Consider the following 21,045-nt stretch of genomic DNA (forward strand, 5'->3'; position numbering starts at 1 on the left):
AAAAAGAGAAAATTGGGATGCCATGGCCTTCTGCTGCAAACACATGTGCCACTGTGTGTCTGGCTGTATGCAGGTACTAGGGAATTAAATTTGAGATGTCAGGCTTTGCAAGCAGGTGCCTTAACCACTGGTCCATCTCTCCAGCCCCCACTGTAGTCTTGCAAATAGAGTAGTCCATCAAGCTCTGTTTACAGTACTTCAAGGCTTCTCTAGTCCAAAGTTACAAATCCCTCCGTGTTTCCCTTGCAAAGTAGTTCTGAAAGACAAAAAGAAAGCCTTATGGTTAGGCTTATCACAGTAATGTTCCCACTTCTTGGAACCAATTTTCTTTTTACTTTTTTTAAAAAGATTTATTTGAGAAAGAGACAGGGAGAAAATGAGCACACCAGGGCCACTAACCACTACAAACAAACCATATGCATGTGCCACCTTGTGCATCTGGCTTACATGGATACTGAGGAATCAAACCTGGGTATTTAGGCTTTTCAGGCAAGTGATTTAACCTCTAAGCCATCTCTCCAGTCCCTGGAACTAGTTTTTTTGTTGCAGAGACCTTGCTCAGACAAAACCCAACCACAAGTGGCTCATGGAAGAAGTAAAGTTTATTTCACCTTGCAGCTTTGAAAGGAAGCTTCATCATGACCAGGAAAGCATGGCAGAGCAGACAGCCAGGGGTGTCACATCTTGTCACATCAGCAAGAGTAAGCTGAACTCACACTGTCAAGGGGGCTAGATGGTAATTCTGAAGACCCCCACCCCCGTGACCACCTTCTCCAGCAGGGTTCTACCTCCCAGAGGCCCCACAACTTTCTCAAAGACATGAGGCTATGAGAGACATTTTACATTCAAACCACCACTGAGTGACAGCAGGGACTTGAGAGCAGGCTGGGAAGATTCTATGGGAGCTGGAGTGTCTCCCATTTTGTGAACACTTCCTAGCTTGACCTAGGACATGTGGCCTGGTGTCCTTGCAACAGCACTTAGACTCAGCGCACTCTACCGGTGGAGAAACTGAGGCTGGCAGTGTGTCCCAGGACTCTAACCCTTGCTGAGAAGGACATTTCCTGAAACACAGTGTTGTATGTCCTGATATTCACAGTAAAATCACATAAGATACTTCAATCTTTCCCCAAAATGTATCTAACCACTTCATTCATATAGTAATCTTTAACTTCATAGGTTTCAGCTTTCCTAGTGAATGCTATGAATCCCTGTGGGGAGTACCCAAGAGACCTCCACACCTGTACTAACACCACTCCTGCACCACCCAACCCCTCGCAGACTCTTACCTCTGGGTCCTCCATGTAGACACCCTGTGGCTACTCACCCTGGCCCAACCCACCCTGGCACTCGCCCCAACAGCTTCATGGTTCCTTCTTGTCAGCACCTTGGGGCTGTATCTCTGGCACTTTCCCAATCAGCTATCGCCCCACCCCACCCCACGAGATCAACCTTGTGACTGAAGCTCATCTATTGGTCCCTGTCATGGTGAAATCCCACCCATTCTCTCCCAAGCCCAGTTCTTTGCTTTCTGATTCAGTGTCATCCAGGTCCAACACCACTGCTCTCAGGTTTGGACTCTGCTCAGCTCTGCCTATGCTCACCTGTCCTTCCATCCTCCCCCAACTGTGGCCGGCAGCTTTCATCTGCGAGTGGTTCCAGCCAGCTTGAAGAAGTGGCTTTCCTACACTCTGGGGTCAGATGCTGTGTGGGACACCTGTGGCACCACAGCCCCCATACATACACTGCCTGAACCCACACCAAATCTTTGATCGGTGGTGCCTGACAAGACCTTTAAGGTGTTCCCCCCACCAACACACACACACACACACTACCAAGACCTGGAGACAAAGAAAAACTGGCCACTGTGTGGATGGGGGCAAGCTGCAGATGAAAAAAGGGGCTGGCAGTGGCCTTGGCTAGTAGCAGCCTCTTCCTCACTCTTCATGCACTGCCTTGCACCCAGGCAGGCATTGGGTCTGCTGTCCTTTGCCCCACAGGTCCAGCCTGGGGCAGCTTCAGGCCGGGATCTGATGGTGCTAATGGCAATCCAGGAGGCAGGCACCAGGACACTTGTGGACAAAAGAGAAGAAACTGGCTTTGAGGTGTGAGGTGCTCCCCCCAGATCAGGCTTAGGTGGCATCCACCTAGAGGAAAGTGGTAGGCAGTGGGCTAGGTGGGCAAACACCACAGGAAAATGGCAGACCAGACCCACTTAACTTTTACTGGATACAGGACCTACACATGGGAATGAGCACTCAAGAGAGCAGTAAGGTAGGGGGTTCTCAAAGGAGGCTGTGGCCTAGGAAGGGAGCCTCAGACAGGAGTGGGTGAAAGAGGGCTACCTGGCCTGGGACAAACAAGGTTTTATTTGAGGTAATTCTTGGATCTGGGGTGGGAACCTCTGTCTGCTTCCCCAAGAGGGAGTGAGGCTCAAAGAGTCTTCCCAGAGTGGAAATATAGAGGGGCAAAGGAGGGAGTTGCCGTGGGGCCTGAGGGAAAGCGCTGGTCACAGTGGGCAGGTCGGTGGTGGTCACGCACGCGGTCCAGGAAGCAGGGGCAGGTGGTCCAGGGCAGAGCGGCACACAGTCCCATAGGCCTGGGAGTAGCCACCAAGCACAGCTCTGGCAGCGCCCTGGGCCCCCTGTAAGCCGGAGGTGCCAAACATCCTTCTGCCTGGCCTGGGCTCCATAGCCTCCTGGGGCTGGCGGGAAGGCCCCTGCTTGAAGGCAAGGGTCATGTCCGGAGGGAGAGGATGAAGGGGGGGCACTAACGCACTACAGCCCCCCACCCCAGGAGGACCAGAACTCACCCTTCGGAGAGCAGCTGCCTTGGGCCCACGACCCCGGCCAGGGTCACTGCGGACCAGGGCCTGATTGGCCGCCTGGGCCGCAGCCTGCAGGGTCAAGGAGGGCTCCACCACCTTCACACTTGGCTTCACCTGGAAGGCGCGCACGACGAGGTGACTCAAAAATGCGGCAGTGTGGGAGGGCTCAACCGCGCTCACAGCACCTCGACTCACCCCTGAGGGTGCCAAGGGAGGGTCAGCGATGGCGCCTGGGGGCCTTTCCCCGCTGTCTGGAGGAAACTGGCGCAGGGGGGCTGCGCTCGGCGAGGGAACCTCTGCGGGTCCGAAGAGCCCGGGTTAGTGCCCACTGCTCAGGTCGATGGCCCCACCCGGGAGGGGCCGGGAGCGTCGCCGCGTGTGGGAGGGAGGCACGCAGAGCTCACCCACGCGCTCGGGGTTACGCCCGGAGCCGCTCTGAGACCTGGGCGCACGCCTCCTGGAAGGTGTCTGCGCAGAGGCTTGAAGGAGAGATCCGGGCTGGAGCGGAAGCTTGCGGGCCGGGGCGACCCTAGGCTCTGGGCACCCGGCGGCGTCCCCGGGGTTCTCCTCCTGCCGGCTGCGCCGGTTCCCCCTGCGCCCCAGGATCATCTGCAGGATGGAAGGGGCGTTCAGGGGGGCGGCCCTGGGGTCACCGAGGGAGGGGGCTCGAGGGTGCAGCACCTGGTAAAGATGGCTGCGATACTGCGATGCTGAGAGCCTGGCTCCTTCGTCCACCGGGAGCCGCACGTGGCAGCCCCGTGTCCACTCGCGGTCGGGGCAGTGGAATCTGCGGGGCCGGTGAGCCGGATGCGGCGCTGGGGTTCCCTGCCCGTCCCGGCCCCCACTGGGGGCTCGCCCCGCCCGCCCCACCTCTGAACGTAAGGGTGCTGCAGCGCCTGTGCCGCGCTGAGCCGCTTGTCCGGGGCAAACACCAGGAGTCGCCTTAGCAGATCCAGCGCTTCTGTGGGCGTGTCTGGAGGCAGGAGGGCGTCCAGCGTCTGCCGTGGCCTGTGGACAGCCGACTGTTGTCTCCTCGCCACGGACCCCACCCGTGGCCTCTTCCAGATCTCACTAGGGCTTGGGCTCTCTTCCAACTCCTTTCCTGCCTGCGTTCCTTTCCCCTCCCCCCCACCCCCCCACCCCCGCAGACCCGTAGGTGGTCACTTCCTATCCCTTCCTCCCCACTCACAGGCAAACTTGTCCAGCCTCCTGCTTTACTGCACAGAGCTCAGGGCTCTTGCCTACAGCCCCCTTGCCAGGACTGAGGTTGTCTTCCTATTTTGTTTTTCCTTTTCTCTCTCTCCCTTCTTCCTTCCTTCTCTCCCTCCCTCCCTCCTCCCGTTTCTATGCCAGTCTCCTGGACTTTAGCATGATCAAGCTTGCTGAGGTTGGGGATGAGGATGGGGCTGACATCAGGAGTGCAGGGCACAGTCTGGACTGGTGCACACTGGCTCCTGTGTCGGCTGCAAGAAGGCTCCCTCCTGCGACCCACCACCCCTTCCACACATCTGAGCTTCTTGCTCACCTGGATCCCAGGCTGTGCAGAATCAAGGCACTGTAGCCTGAGCCAAGGGCCTGGAGCTCTGGGGGTGGATGGCAGAAGGAGGTATGAGCAGACAGGCCTGCTGGGATGGAAAGGCTGGTGCATGGTAGGGGTGCGTGTGATGGGGCAGAGACTAGAGCCAGCCATCTCTTTAGGCCACAGGACCTGCAGCCTCTCAGAATTTGTGGTCTGGTGGGGTCCACCCCCGTCAAAGCCAAGCATTATCCGCAGTGAGTCTATGAGTGCCCACAGCTGCGAGAACCTCACAGACTCTTAATACCTAAGCATGCTCACAAACGTGGGAGCTCATGCCCCACCCTCCTTGCCTCTGCTCAAAGAAGCAGAGACTTCTGTGTCCCCCTTTGGTCCGTCCAGCACCCTAACTGCTGCTTTCCCCATCTCTTCCCTCAGTACCTGGGCTGCCTCACCTTGCACAGCAAGACATCACCCATCCTCTCACCCCTCTGCTGCTTGCTCCTCTGGTTTCTGTGGCCAGTCCTATTTCCCTTGAAGCATCTGTGTTAGCCTCTTTGCAGTGGCCCCTGAAACCTGTCCCCTAGGCCCTGCCAGTCTTGTCCTGGCCCTCCTCCTGCCCTGACATGTCCTTCTGACCCTCATCATCCTGTACCTAGGGATAGCTGCTGAGTTTGGGAACCTAGCACACATGCTTACCGTCAATGGAGGGCGGTGAGATGGTCTCCAAAATCAGCTCCAACTGGTGGAGGGTGGATGTGCCTGGGAACAGTGGCTGCCCTCGCAGCATCTCTCCCAGGATGCAGCCCAGGCTCCACATGTCCACCCCAGGGGTATACCTGGGGCAGGAAGAGGTGTGGGCAAGGGGCAAGGTACAGAGGCAGAATGGGGGTGATGGGATGGGGCACTGAGGACCCAGATGGGCCCAGGCAGGCCCAGGTTACCGAGTTCCCTGAGGGACCTGTAGAGAGAAGGTAGGGTGGACATCTGGCTTTTACCTTCTCGAGGACAGTAGCACCTCTGGAGCTCGGTACCAGCGTGTGGCCACATACTCTGTTAGGGCTTGGCCTTCTGGCCCCTCAGGGAGGTCACTCAGGGAGCGGGCCAGGCCAAAGTCACAAAGCTTCACCCGGCAGGAAGCATCCAGGAGAACATTGGATGGCTGGAGAGAGGAATGGGCTGAGGCCCAGTGGGCCCAGTGTACAAGGGTGCCTGGGCCCTTGATTGCACAGTGTGGGCCCAACCTTTTGATCCCTGTGGATGACACGCCCTGAATGGATAAACTTGGTGGCCCGCAGGAGCTGGTAGAAGATGCAGCGCTTGTGGATGTCTTCCAGGAGTCTGCCCTTCTGAATGACTGCATTCAGGTCAGTGTCTGGGGAAGGCGGGATCCAGGGAGGATGGAGAAGAACATAGGTCTGGATGACTTTGAGTCTGGTCCTTGTGACCACCCTGGCATCATCTCCACCCAGCTCATTGTCAGCACAGCCATAAAAGTATGGAGAAGTATTTATACTTTATTGCAATGTGGAGCTTGTTTTACAAAATGAGTAAAGAGAACAAAAGAAGACAGTTCTGTGCCACAGTAGGCAAGGTAGTCTCTACCAGTATCCAGATGCTGGTCCTTGCCAGCTGTGTGCTCAGGTTCAGAGGACAGAAAAGGTGCTTGCCATAGCAGAGGGACACACCGAGGAAGCCAGGCCACCATGTAGAGTTTGGGGCTGGTCTAGACCTCACTCACCCATGGACTCAAACACCAGGTAAATGTCCTTGTCATTCTCCGCTGGGATCACATGGAGCAGACGGATGATGTTGGGATGGTCCCCAAACGCCTGGAAAGAGAGGCTGCTGTGGAAGCCAAAGCTGTGCAGAGGGTGCTGGAGCAGGCTCTCCCTTGTCTGCAGGGATGTGCATCTGCAGAGGGCCCAGGCAGTGTGGCCTGGGCTGCTCACCTGCAGAAGCATGACTTCCCGGAAAGTTCTCTGTAAGAGACAAAAACACCCAAAGGGGCTGATGCGTGTTACACAAACACCCAATTAGCCGACATTCCAGGAGACCTGCACTGAGGGGATTCCCAGTTATAGCGAACCTCCTGCCTCCTCGCTCCTGTCCTTCCCCATACTGCCTGGCCACTGGCTTACCTGGGCATCTGTCTGGTCCTTAAAGGCATCAAAGATTTTCTTGATGGCTACCACCTCACCAGTCCTCCGATCCACTGCCTTCCACACGATGCCGTAGGCCTGAGGAGCACAGGGTCAGCTAGCAGGGCACAGGCCAACATCCAGCCCCCTCCCCCAGGGTTGCCCTGTCAAGCTCTGAGTCCTTAGATTGGTCAGAGTTTGATGAGGCCTGGAACTCCAGACCCTGCAACTGGAGCCTCTGTAGAGAGGGCAAGGGACAACAAAGAAGAGGGAGAGGCTCTGCTGGAGTCTTTGTTTGAACATGAAGCCACAAGTGGGCGCTTCCGGGCAGGGCCTGGAGCCCCACGCCAGCTGTCCAGGCATTCTTAGCTTCTCTTTCCTCCACCCATCCCGCCCGCTCACTGGACTGGGCGGGTGGGCACCAGAATCGCTCCTGAGGCCACCTGGGAGAAGTCCCTGGATGATCCTCAGAGGAGGCTGTGGGCCCAGGAGCCAGTGTCCACTGTCAGAGGGAGCCGACCCAGAGGGGCTGCCCAGCCCACAGGTGGCCTTGTCCCCGGGCTGCAGCCCCCTTAGAGCGACTGGTGCCCCGCGCTCACCCCTTTCCCCAGCCGCCGCTTGAGCAGGTATCTCTGGGCAATGTGGCGGTCCACCTCCGCGGCGCACATGACCACCGGTGGGCGATGGCTCCAGGGTCGCTCCCGAGCCAGACCTGTTGATCCGTTGGCTTGGGAACCCGCGGCGGCGGCGGCCCTGTGCTGCGCCTGCGCCGGTGGGCGGGGTCTTGCTGGTCCCGGGACTGCGCTCGCAGAGGTCCTCCCGGACCTCTTCGCCTCACACCCCGGGTTCAGGATCGGGACCGATCCGTTGCACCGGGGCCGACTCTTCGGGACCCGCGCCTAGCAGCAGCTTGGCGGTGAGGTCGCGCCTGGCACGCTGAAGCCCAGCGCCCTAAAGGTCCGAGTGGAGAGACCCAAGGACGCGACCTGAGATGCCTAGCGGGCAGGAAGCCCAGGATTCCACCTCCAAACAGCCCAACAAAGTGTAAGATGCAGATTAGACATCCTAGTGGAAATCTTAGACACCCGAAAAACCAGCTGACACACTGGGGATATGGATCCAGTGGGCCAATGTGAGGGCAACAGAGGGGTCAGGAAGACCTCTTGAGTCCCTCCATTCACAGATTCCAAACTGCCCATCCACAGGCATTTTAGAAAGTTTTAAATCTGTTGTAGATCCTTTTTCTCTCTGCCTCTTCCTCTCTCTCTCTCTCTTAAATAAAAATGTTTTTTAAAAGCCGGGCGTGGTGTCGTACGGCCTTAATCCCAGCACTCGGGAAGCAGAAGTAGGAGAATGGCCTTGAGTTCAAGGCCACCCTGAGACTACATAGTGAATTCCAGGTCAGCCTGGGCTAGAGCGAGACCCTACATCGAAAAACAAAACACAAGCGAACAATAAACAGTTTTTTAAAAGACCGGTGTGGTGGCCCACGCCTTTAATCCCAGCACTTGGGAGGCAGAGGTAAAAGGATCGCTGTGAGTTGGAGTCTGCCCTAAGACTTCCAGGTCAGCCTGGGATAGAGTGAGACCCTACCTCAAAAAAACCCAATAAATAAATAAATAAAAATAAAAGGGTCTGGGGAAATGACTTAGCGGTTAAAGAGTTTGCCTGCAAAGCCTAAGTACCCAGGTTTGATTTCCTGGGATCCACATAAGCCAGCTGCACAAGGGGGCGCATGCGTCTGGAGTTTGCAGTGGCTGGAGGCCCTGGAGTGCCCATTCTGTCTGCCTCTTCCTTTCTCTCAAATAAACAAGTAAAAATATTAAGTCTGTTGCAGATCTGTAATTGTGTAACATATAGTGAAAATGAATTAGCAGACAAAAACTAAATCACAGATGTACAAACAAAGCCTGATTTATTTTTTACTAGATTCAAGGGTAAAATCCTTGCTCTAGCAACAGTGTCTTAGTTTTTCCTGTTCTTTCCTGTCTACTTCAAGTGCCCTGAGAGAAACGAAAGCATGTGTTCATATAAAGCACTCAGACCAGGTGCCCAGCACCCATTCAACTGTCACCAGTGGGAAAAAACCCACCTGCTCTCAGCACTTGCACTGGGAATGGGTCAGTGAGCGGGCCTACCCATGCAGTGGAGAACTACTGGGCAAGGAAAGGGAAGAAACTAATGATACAAGAGCCTGGATGCATCCCCAGTCAGGAGTTTGACAGAAACCAGCCAGGTGCCAGCTGGGAAGAATCACACTGAAGAGTTCCATTCTACAATTTTCTAGAAAACGTCAGCTACAGGTCCGCGGAGACTGACAGTGGGTGGAGACAGAGAGGGATTGCAAGTGGTGACAGAAATGATCAACTGTCTTGAGGGTATGGCTGATGTCACTTGTTAAATGTGTGAAGGTTGTACTCCTTATGCAATGCAGATTTGGATTTGGAGGGTGGAGAATGCATCATTAAAAAAGAGCAAAAAGAAGCCGGGCGTGGTGGCGCATGCCTTTAATCCCAGCACTTGGGAGGCAGAGGTAGGAGGATCGCTGAGAGTTCGAGGCCACCCTGAGAATACATAGTGAGTCAGCCTGAGCTAGAGTGAGACCCTACCTTAGAAAACCAAAAAAAAAGCAAAAAGAAGTCAGGCCTGGTAGCGCACTTGGGCCAGAGGTAGGAGGATTGCTGTGAGTTTAAGGCCACTCTGACACTACATAGTGAATTCCAGGTCAGCCTGTGCCAGAGTGAGACCCTACCTGGGAAGACAAAAAAAAAAAAAGAGCAAACAGAAAGGAGAGAACTTGTAGTAACAGGGCCTTCCCTCCATTGATAGTGTGGTGCTTTGAACCAGGTTCCCCCATAAACGTAGGTGTTCTGAATGCTTTGAACCAGGAGTCCCCCATAAACGTAGGTGTTCTGCTCAGGAGCCATAGATTGTTGCTAGAAAAGTTTCAGGGCCACAGGTGGGAAAACTTCCAGTAAGTTGTTGGTCAGGGAGATCCCTGATGCCCCCCAAACACCCTTGGTTTCCCACCAGAAATAGACTGTAAGGCCCTCTTGCTGAAGACTCCACATACTTGGGCTGAAAGGCCACTGAGAAATCCTACTAGAACTGAGCTGATAGACTCCTCCATGTAGACCAGCTGACAGAAAGCTAGAAGCCATTCTGTATGCAGTTCAATGGGAGAAAGAGAAATTAACAGTGAAGATACTCAACAGTGGACACTGCAAGCCTTATATTTGGTCAGCCAGGCCAAATGAGCCAATGGGTGCAATAGTGGCACATCATGGTAGAAACCAATTGGACTGGATGCCTGCTCCATAGGAGGGAATATATCCCTGATACTGAAAACTTAAAACAGGGGTAGTCATGAGCCCTAGGGGTGTAACATCTGCTGCTGTCTGGCTAAATGTATATACTATGCTTATCAAACTGCCCAGTAAGTACTTCTCTTAATGTTCATACCCTTATATTAATGCTACTCTCACTTTTGGTAGAGAATCTTCTCTTTTCAGATGGCAGTAACCTTGGGATAGCTCAGAAGGTATCATGGTGCTAGAAAGAAGTGACAGGAGTGCTCAGTACTGTAACATCTCTATCACACCTTCCAAGGCTCAGGGTCTAAAGTGGAAGAGGTGTCGGAAAGAATGTAAGACCCAAATGAAGGGTAGGACTCCTTACAATGGGTGCCCCCAGACAAAAAATGGCCTGGATATCCATGACCTCACAGGGCCTGACACTACCTACACAGGACCATCATAAGAGGAGGAAAAGATCATGACATCAAAATAAAAGAGAGACTGATTGAGATGGGGAGGGGATATGATGGAGAATGGAGTTTCAAAGGGGAAAGTGGGGGAGGGAGGGTATTACCATGGGATAGTTTTTATAACCATGGAAATTGTTAATAAACATTTGAAAAAAAAAAGTAGGTGTTCTGAATGCTTTGAACCAGGTGTCCCCCCCATAAACGTAGGTGTTCTGAATGCTTGCTCCCTCCTGCAATGGTGGCATCTTGGGAGGAGATGTGTTGCTGAGGGTTGACCTGGAGGTCTGTTAGCCCCTAGCTAGCTAGTGAGTTCAGTCACTCTGACTGCTGCCTGCCACCTGCTGTGGCAGAGGTAATGTCCAGCTTCTGCTCATGCTGTGCTTTCTCCTGCCTTCATGAATCTTCCCCTCAAGGCTGTGAACAATTATCCCCTTTTCAAAAATATTGGTCCTCATTCATTACCTACAGTTCTATCTAAGTAAGATGGAGGGACCCATTGACTGGAGAGGACCAGACCCACTCCTTACAGCAGGGAGAGGGTTTGGATGTGTCTTCCCTCAAGATGAAAAAAAAAACCCATTTGGGTACCACAGAGAGACCTAAAATATTTGTCCCAATAAGGGGACACTGACAATCACTTCTCCAGGGAGTGTCCCACCCCTGAGGACTGTTCCTAAAATGGCCTTCATCCTGCTAAACCAAACAACTCCCTCCCTTGTGGAGGATTGCTGGCTTTGCCTCCGATCTGGGCTTCCCCAGCTGCTTGCAGTAATCACCAATGATACAACTACAGTTGCCCATACAACCCTAAAAAATTGCTCAGCCACCTTCCCCATCCCCATCCAGCTTTTCTCAATGTCTCCTTCTTTTGGGCCCTGCCTTCCCCTGATAATTCCAGTATAGATGTGGGATACATTCATCCTTCCTTTGTACTTTTAACACAACTGAGCCCAGTGCTCAACACTGCCCACCTTCTGGAATAGTTTATGTTTGTGGAGGCGGGATAGCCTATGACTTTCTGCCCACCAATTGGACGGGCCTTTGTGCCCCAGCCACCTTGATCCCAGATGTGGATATCATTCCTGGAGATGAAGCACTCCCTATACCCTCTTTTGATTATATCGAAGGGAGACCTAAGAGGGCTGTACAAATGATACCTTTACTTGTTGGGTTGGGCATAACCGCAGGCATGGCCACCAGGACAGCCGGGATGGGTATGGCAGTCCATCTCCACAGAAAGCTCTCTCTCCAGTTGATCAGAGACATAAAAGCCATGTCCAACACTATCCTTCACGGGGCTCCTTCCTGGACAGGTAGGTAGTGCTAAGGGAAGAACCAGGCCTGCTGGTTCCTCCCTAGGGGTTGAGGAGGATGATGAGTGTCGGACGACCCAGAAACCTCTCCTGGACACCAGAGAAAAACCACACTGAGTCGGGAGTCTTTTCGATGCAGGAACTCACAGAAAAAACTTGCTTTATTATTCTGAGCAGTTGCCTATATAATGTTGGGGATGAAGGCGGGGATTTTAGGACGGGAGGAGAGGTAAGGGCCAGTAGTAAACTGTAACTATTGAAATGGTAATTACAATTGCCATGCAGAGGTGGCAGGCCAGAAGCCATTAGGCATCTTGCTGAGTCCTAGCTGGCCAGAGACAGGTCACCAAACTTTAGCTAGGCTCAGGAAGTTCCACTAGGCCTCACGCCTGGGCCTTTCAGAGCCCAACAATCCTTGATCTCCAAGAACAGCTAGATTCCCTGGTTGAGGTAGTCCTACAAAACAGGAGGGGACTAGACCTATTAACAGCCAAAAAGGGAGGCATATGCTTGTTTTTACAGGAAAAATGCTGTTTCTATGCCAACAGGTCGGGAATCATTCAGGACAAGATCAAAAGGCTTCAAAAGGACTTGGAGAGGAGATGGTGGGACCTCCAGGACAACCCACTGTGGACAGGCTTACATGGCTTCTTACCCTTCCTACTCCTTCTACTACTTCTCCTTCTCCTTATCCTCACTGTTGGGTCTTGTGTAATTAAAATTACACAATTCATTCACCAACGGCTAGAGGCAATAAAACTTCATCAGGTTGAGATATATTACCACAGGCTGGCAACTCAGGAATTAAGTTCCTCATATGACCCACTACCATCTCCTCTGCCCTCCATGTGACCAATGACAGGTAAGATCTCAAACTGACTGAGACAACCTAAGACAGGCCATGGAGTGGGTTCTCAGTGAGCTAAACATATGGCACCCAGTGACAGGTAAGATCCCCAGAGGGGGACAACCTACGACAGGGGCCATGGTGACTAATGCTCTTACCAAAACAGAAGAGGGGATGTTGGGCCTTGAGAGACCCGGACGTGAGGCCTAGTGGAAATTCCTGAGCCTAGCTAAAGTTTGGCGACCTGTCTCTGGACAGCTATGACTCAGCAGGGTGCCAAATTGCATCTGGCCTGCTACTTCTGCAAAAAAAGTTCCCATGTGCACTTAGAACCAATCATTTCAAAATCATTTCAGTCACGATATGCTATTGGCCCTTACACCTCATCCTTTCCTGAGATCCCTGCCTTCATTCTCAATGCTATATAAACACCTGCCTGTTACAATAAAGTGATATCCTGCCTTGACAAATCTCTGACTCAGTGTGTTTTTCTCCAGTGCCTAGGAGAGGGTCTGGGTCGTCAACACTCACCATCCTGTTCAGCCCCAAGGAGAGACCCCAACAGCAAGAAGGTGGCCACAACACATGAACAGACAGAAAGCTGAGCCGGGCACAGGAAGTAGCTGTCCACGTAGTGGCCCAGCTGTGCAGGCCTGTGGGCTCATCACAGACATCAAACCCCACCAGCCTCTGGCTTCTGAGAGGTTGCAAAAGGAGGGCAACATGGTTAAGTACCAAGTAGCCAAGGTGGGGAGCCCTTGCTGACTGGCAGAATATTTAGAGTGAGGGCCTGACACAGGCCACAGCTTACTGATGTGTCAAACCAGCCATAGAGGTTGGACGGCTCCACACCCTATACATGTGGAAAACCATCATTAAAGGTATCCGATGGTATAAAAATAGCTTAATTTGCCGGGTGTGGTGGTGCACGCTTTTAATCCCAGCATTCGGGAGGCAGAGGTAGGAGGATTGCTGTGAGTTCAAGGCCACCCTGAGACTACAGAGTGAATTCCAGGTCAGCCTGGGATACAGTGAGACCCTACCTCAGAAAACCAAAAAAAAAAAAAAAAAAAAAAAAGCTTAATTGACTAATATAATGAACTTACACACTCCAAAGAGAAACAGTAAGCTGGGGAGGCAGCACAAACCTACAATCCCAGCACCTGGAAGTCTGAGGCAGGAGGATACAGAGTTCACAACAGGCCTGGGTTACATAGTAAAGCTCCATCTCACACAAAAGTGAGGTCTGTCAGTGCCTGACACTACCTACACAAGACCATAATAATAGGAGGAAAAATCATGACACCAAAATAAAAGAGAGGCTGATTGAGAGGAGAAGGGGATATGATGGCAAATGGAGTTTCAAAGGGGAAAGTGGAGGGGGGAGAGGGCATTACCATGGGATATTGTTTATAATCATGGAAGTTGTTAATAAAAAATAATAATAATAAATGTGAAGTCTGAGAGTTTAAGTCAGTGGTACAGAAATTGCCTAGCTTGTGCAAGGCCCTTGGTTAACCCCCAAGCACTGCAAACTGCAATGTCATAGCTAGGGGGATGGAGAAATGGCTCAGCAGCTAAGGCACTTGTCTGTAAAAAAGAACAAGGCAAGCCAAAACTCAGTAGATGGGAAGAAATAATAAAGATTGTGTACAAGTTAATGAAATAGAAACAAAGAGAGAGAGAGAAACAATGAAACAAAGAGTTGATTCTTTGTAATTTTCTTTTTTTGTTCTATCTTTGCCTGGTTTTGGCATCAGGGTAATACTGGCTTCATAGAAAGAGTTTGGTAGAATTCTTTCTTTTTCTATTTTATGGCAAAGTGTAAGAAGCAATGTTGGCTCTTCCAGTTAAGATGGCAGCGTGGGTACTACGCCAAAGCAGCCTAGGGGGGAAAAAGACCAAAAAAAACTCAGCAAAATACACACTTTTACTAAAAAGGGAGGTGTATAGTAAATTGAAGCAGCAGGAGAAGTAGAAGAGATCCAGAGCATCCAGAGCCTGCACAGGCCGGCAAAAGCGGCCCCGGCAGCTCTGCCAACTGCAGCAGTGGCGGCGCACCAGAAAGCCACCAGGCTCGGCTCCAGCCACAGGAAAAGCCAGGTGAGGGGAGCTTCCACTCACACCAAAGCTCTCCACAACTCAAAAAACATGAAGGGAGAGTGGCAGTGAGCAATGGAGGAGCAGACCACGAGGTAGAAGGACATGTGGAACAGCGAGAGAACTAGCGCAGATGCTGCTCCCTCCCCTCCCCCACCGCCTGTGCCCAGCTTCAGCGAACAGAGCAGCGGTCCTGGGACCCAGCCACGCCAACTTGAGCCGACAGTGGGACCCAAGCAGGAGCAGAGGTCTGCAGCAACATCAGTGGCTCTGGCACCGGTAACAGTGGCCCCAGCAGCAGCAGATCCAGTAACGGCAGCAGCGACAGACCCGGCAGTAGCAGCTTCAGCAGCAGCAGTGGCTCCAGCAGTGGCAGCTACAGCAGCAGCAGCAACAGAGGCAACAGCAGTGGTGGACCCAGCAGCAGCAGTTTCAGCAGCAGCGGCAACAGACCCAGCAGAGGCAGCTTTAGCAGCAGCAGTTCCAGCAGCGGCTGTGCTGATCTGCAGGACCACAGTTGCCAGGCTCGGTTTGCCCCACAGGAAAAGCCAGTGCCCAGCTCCAGAAATCAGAACAGCAGCCCGACAACCCAGGCAGCAACTTGACTGAGACCAAAATCATCCAAGGTAAATGGGATTGCACCAGGGAAGGGTCTCACTTGCTCACAAGCTGACTTGGATCCCTCAACAGACCAGAAATCTTAACCTCTTTGTTGATAGAAGATCTGGTTGTTATAATAACTACTCTTGCATACATACTTGGGATTGTTTATGATTGAATGTGTACAATGTTTAGTTAACTTTTATAATCTACCTGTATTTTATTCCACTCAGTCTACTTAAATACTCCCATAGCAGGGAAACTCAACCCCTAGGAGCACCTTTGTAGATATCCTGAGAGTCTTAAGAGCCACACCTAATACCTTAAGCTCCTACCCTGAAAATATATTACATCAAATCAATTGATACAGCTAAGAATACACAGCTAGCTAGAAAATCCAAGCATTAACTTAATCCAAGATGCAAAAATATATACATTATAACACAAGAAACACTAAAAAGCAAGACGATATAAATCCACCTAAAAGTATTAATGCATCAGAAATGTCCTCCAGTGAGAAAGAGTTGGAGGAAATGCCTGAGAAAGATTTCAAAATAATGATTGTAAATATGTTCAGTCCAACCTTAGTCAAGAAAGATAAGGAAGGTCACTTTATATTGATTAAGGGCACACTCCAACAGGAGGACATTACAATCCTAAACATATATGCACCTAACATGGGGGCTCCCAATTTCATCAAACAAACACTATTAGAACTAAGGTCACAGATAACACCAAACACAGTGGTGGTGGGTGACTTTAACACCCCACTCTCATCAATTGACAGGTCATCCCAGGAAAATATAGAGAGGCATCTGGACTAAATGAGGTCATAGAAGTAATAGACTTAACAGATATATACAGGACATTCCATCCAAAGGCTGCAGAATATACATTCTTTTCAGCAGCACATGGAACATTCTCTAAAATAGACCATATATTAGGACACAAAGCAAATCTTAACAAATTCAGGAAAATTGAAATAATTCCTTGCATTCTGTCTGACCACAATGGAATTAAACTACAAATCAGTAGCAAGAAAGGCTATAGAGCATACACAAAATCATGGAAACTAAACAATACACTACTAAATGATGAATGGGTCAATGAAGAAATCAAGAAGGAAATCAAAAAATTTATAGAGTCAAATAATAATGAGAACACAACATATCAAAATCTCTGGGACACAATGAAGGCAGTTCTAAGAGGTAAATTTATAGCCTTAAGTGCCTATATTAAGAAATTAGAAAGCCGGGCGTGGTGGCGCACGCCTTTAATCCCAGCACTCGGGAGGCAGAGGTAGGAGGATCGCTGTGAGTTTGAGGCCACCCTGAGACTCCACAGTGAATTCCAGGTCAGCCTGGGCTAGAGTGAGACCCTATCTCGAAAAACCAAAAAAAAAAAAAAAAAAAAAGAAAAAAGAAAAAAAAAAAAGAAATTAGAAAGGTCGCAAATAAACGACCTAATGCTTCACCTTAAAGCCTTGGAAAAAGAAGAACAATGGGAAGAAATAATAAAGATTATGGCAGAAATTAATGAAATAGAAACAACAACAACAACAACAACAAAAAAAACAATCCAAAGAATTAATGAAACAAAGAGTTGGTTCTTTGAAAAGATAAACAAGATTGATAAACCCTTAGCAAATCTGACCAAAAGAAAGAGAGAAGAGACACAAATTAATAAAATCAGAGATGAACAAGGTAACATCACAACAGATTCCAGAGAAATTAAAAAACTCATAGGGCCATACTACAAAAGCATATACTCCACAAAGTATGAAAATCTGAAAGAAATGGATGATTTCCTTGATTTATATGACCTACCTAAATTAAATCAAGATGAGATTAATCACTTTAATAGACCTATAACACACATAGAGATCCGAACAGTTATCAATAATCTCCCAACTAAAAAAAACCCAGGCCTGGATGGATTCACTGATGAATTTTACCAGACCTTTAAGGAAGAGCTAACACCATTGCTTCTTAAGCTTTTCCAGGAAATAGAAAAAGAAGGAATTCTACCAAACTCCTTCTATGAAACCAGCAGCACCCTGATACCAAAACCAGGCAAATATAGAACAAAAAAAGAAAATTACAGACCAATCTCCCTCATGAACATAGATGCAAAAATTCTCAACAAAATATTGCCAAACAGAATACAAGAGTATATAAAAAAGATCATTCACCCTGACCAAGTAGGCTTTATCCCAGAGATGCAGGGATGGTTCAATATATGCAAATCTATAAATGTAATACATTATATAAATGGATTGAAGGACAAAAATCACATGATCATCTCATCTAATGAGACGCAGAAAAAGTGTTTGACAAAATCCAACATCCCTTCATGATAAAAGTCCTACAGAGACTGGGAATAGAAGGAACATATCTCAATATAATAAAGGCTATTTATGACAAGCCTACAGCCAACATATTACTAAATGGGGAAAAACTGGAAGCTTTTCCACTAAAATCAGGAACAAGACAAGGGTGTCCACTGTCCCCACTTTTATTTAATATAGTTTTGGAAGTCTTAGCCATAGCAATAAGGCAAGAGACACACATAAAAGGGATACAAATTGGAAAGGAAGAGATCAAGTTTACATTATTTGTAGATGACATGATTCTATACATAAAGGATCCTAAAGACTCTACTAGCAAACTGTTAGAGCTGTTCAAAACCTACAGCCATGTAGCAGGATACAAAATAAATACACAGAAATCAGTAGCCTTCATGTATGCTAACAACAAACACACAGAGGATGAAATCAGAGAGTCACTTCCATTCACAATTGCATCAAAAAAAATAAAGTACCTTGGAATAAACCTAACCAAGGAAGTAAAGGATCTCTACAATGAGAATTTTAAAACACTCAAGTGAGAAATTGCAGAAGACACTAGAAAGTGGAGAAACATCCCTTGTTCCTGGATTGGAAGAATCAATATTGTGAAAATGGCAATCTTACCAAAAGCAATCTACACATTTAATGCAATCCCTATCAAAATTCCAAAAGCATTCTTCATGGAAATAGAAAAAACAATCCAAAAATTCATTTGGAATAACAAAAAACCTCGAATAGCCAAAACAATTTTGAGCAACAAAAATAAGCCTGGTGGTATCACCACACCTGATTGTGGTGGTTTGATTCAGGTGTCCCCATAAATTTAGATGTTCTGAGTGCTAGGTTCCCCAGCTGATGGAAATTGGAAATTAAGGCCCCCAGAGGTGGTGTATTGTTGGGGGCGGGCTTATGGGTGTTAGAGCCAGCATCCCCTTGCCAGCGTTTGACAGACTACCCTGTTGCTATTATTCACTTTATGTTGGCCAGGGGGTGATGTCCACCCTCTGCTCATGCCATCATTTCCCCCTTCCATCGTGGAGCTTCCCCTTGAGCCTGTAAGCCAAAATAAGCCTCTTTTTCTCACAAGCTGCTCTTGGTTGGGTGATTTCACCAGCAAAGAGAACCTGACTGCAACACTGATTTTAACCTATATCACAGAGCTATAGTAACAGAAATAACATGGTACTGGCACAAAGACAGACACGTAGATCAATGGAACAGAACAGGGGACCCAGATGTAAGCTTGGGAAGCTATAGCCATCTGATTTTCAACAAAAATGCAAAAATATTCATTGGAGAAAAGATAGTCTCTTTAACAAATGGTGCTGGGAAAACTGGATATCTATAATGTAGAAGGATGAAAATTTCTCTCCAGGCACAAGAATCAAGTCCAAGTGGATCAAAAACCTTAATATTAGACCTAAAACTCTGAAACTGCTAGAGGGAAAAGTAGGGGAAACGCTTCAACATGTTGGCATAGGCAATGACTTTCTAAATATACACCCAGTTGCTCAGGAAATAAAACCACTAATCAACCACTGGGACCTCATGAAATTGAAGCTTTTGTACAGCAAAGGACACTGAGCAGAGCAAAGAGGCAACCTATAGAATGGGAGAAAATGTTTGCTAGCTATACATCTGACAGGAATTAATATCCAGAATAATATACAAAGAAGTCAAAAAACTAAATAATAAGAAACCAAACAACCCAATTAAAAAAATGGGCTATTGAGGGCTGAAGATGGCAGAGGTAGGAGAATGGCCTTGAGTTCAAGGCTACCCTGAGACTACATAGTGAATTCCAGGTCAGCCTGAGCTAGAGTGAGACCCTACCTCGAAACGCCCCACCTTAAAAAATAAAGGGCTATGAACTAAATAGAGCATTCTCAAAAGAAGAAATACAGATGGCATATAAACATCTAAAAATGTTCTACATCCTGAGCCATAAGGGAAATGCAGATTAAAACTACTTTATGTCACTCGGGAGGCAGAGGTAGGAGGATCGCCGTGAGTTCGAGGCCACCCTGAGAATCCATAGTGAATTCCAGGTCAGCCTTGGCTACAGTGAGACCCTACCTTGAAAAACAAAACAAAACAAACAAAAAAAAAAAACTACTTTATGTGAGTTAGTGTAAATATTGGTAGCAGAGGTCAGTAAGCTAGATAGAGGATATAAGGGAGGGGGATGGAGTGGAGGACTTAAGGGGATGGTATTGTATATATGTATAAATGAACAGATTACTTGGGATGGAATGGCCTAAGTAAGGTCAAGGGAAGAGACTGAGTAAAGAAGGGTGGGAGAAGGGCTAATCAAAATTTAAGAGGGGATGAATAGCCGTATGGAAGTCTTTTATTTTCTTTAGACAATGGTGCACCCAGAAGCCATAGGTTGTTATTAGAAAAATTTCAGTGCCAGGAATTGGGTTCCTTCCAGTGCACTGTTGGCCAGAGTGATCCCTGATGCCTCCAAAACATTGAAGGCCATTGCCAAGGCTCTTGGTTTCCCGCCAGGAATAGAGATCCCACATGCTTGGGCTGCAAGGTCATTGAGAAATCAAGCTGGAGCTGAGCTGAAAACCTCCTCCCTGTAGAGCAGCTGACAGAAAGCTGGTAAAAGCTACACTGCATGCAGCTCCATGGGAGAGAGAGAGAAGTTCTCAGTGGAGATACTCAACAGCAGATACTGCAAGCCTTAAGTTTGGCCAACCAGGCCAAATGAGCCACAGTGGCATGTCTGTTATGGAAGAAGCCAACCTCTCACTAATTGGAATGGAGGCCCCTTCCATGGGAGGGCATACATGCCTTGGACTGAAAACCTATGATGGGGAGCCATGAGCCCTAGGGGAGTAACAGCTGTTGGTGTCTGGCTAAATGCATACATTATGCTCACCAAACTGCCCAGTAAGCCCTTGTCTTAATGTTCATACTCATATTATTAATGCTACTCTCACTTTTGGTTAGAGAAGCTTCTCTTTTCAGATGGCGGTGACCTCTGGGATGACCCAAAAGGCACCATGGTGCTGAGAAGTGACACAGGAGTGCTCAGCACTGCAATATCTCTATCACACCCTCCAAGGCTCAGGGTCCGTTACAGAAGAGGTGGCAGAAAGAATGTAAGAGCCAAAGGAAGGGTAGAACTGCTTACAATGCAGCCTTTCAGACACATAATGGCCTGGATATCCATGACCTCACAGTGCCCAGTTCTACCTGCACAGGAACCGCATAATAAGAGGAAAAGAGGATAACATTAAAATAAAAGGCTAATTGAGAGGGTGAGGGGATATGATGGAGACTGAATTTGTGAAAGGGAAAGCGGGGGAGGGGATTATCATGGTTTATTGTCTAAAATTATGGAAGTTATCAGTAAAATTAATTAGTGAACTAATAAAAAAGCCATCTCAGAGTTTCTAAAGGAGGAGCAGAAGCACACTGAGCAGGGCACAGAAGCCAAAGCCGCACTTCCGGGGGGCCGCTGCAGTCCCAGCCACCACCACCAGCTTCACCCGCTGCTGCACCTGAGCAGCCAGTTCTGATGGCCCAGTTGGCAACCACTGCAGCCAGTGTGGCAGTGGGCTCTGCTGTGGGCAC

General features: G+C 49.1%; 1 protein-coding gene and 1 long non-coding RNA gene across 9 annotated transcripts; one reads left to right on the top strand and one right to left on the bottom strand.

Annotated features, from left to right (window-relative positions):
- Positions 1–121: 121 nt before the first annotated feature.
- On the bottom strand, positions 122–7,230 carry Mapk15 (mitogen-activated protein kinase 15). 8 transcript variants are annotated; one of them, XM_004656388.3, is made up of 14 exons: positions 7,084–7,230; positions 6,485–6,583; positions 6,296–6,325; positions 6,085–6,175; positions 5,588–5,718; positions 5,342–5,505; positions 5,043–5,182; positions 4,353–4,410; positions 3,698–3,835; positions 3,509–3,614; positions 3,232–3,436; positions 3,023–3,123; positions 2,813–2,941; positions 2,204–2,719 (listed from the first exon to the last, which is right to left on the bottom strand). In XM_004656388.3, exons 1-14 carry the CDS (start codon positions 7,150–7,152, stop codon positions 2,534–2,536), a joined length of 1,647 nt encoding a protein of 548 aa, XP_004656445.1. In that variant the 5' UTR covers positions 7,153–7,230; the 3' UTR covers positions 2,204–2,533. The 8 variants fall into 8 exon arrangements, with proteins under 8 accessions (XP_045000616.1, XP_045000617.1, XP_004656445.1 ...); XM_045144680.1 differs by having other exon boundaries at positions 2,813–3,123; XM_045144678.1 differs by having other exon boundaries at positions 6,085–6,325.
- On the top strand, positions 3,545–12,231 carry LOC123458856. Its single transcript, XR_006635809.1, has 3 exons — positions 3,545–3,625; positions 5,642–5,710; positions 12,112–12,231. It is a non-coding gene; the product is annotated as an uncharacterized LOC123458856 (long non-coding RNA).
- The last annotated feature ends 8,814 nt before the right edge of the window (positions 12,232–21,045 follow it).

Source organism: Jaculus jaculus, chromosome 2 (assembly GCF_020740685.1).
Source record: "Jaculus jaculus isolate mJacJac1 chromosome 2, mJacJac1.mat.Y.cur, whole genome shotgun sequence".
Lineage (NCBI taxonomy): Eukaryota > Metazoa > Chordata > Mammalia > Rodentia > Dipodidae > Jaculus > Jaculus jaculus.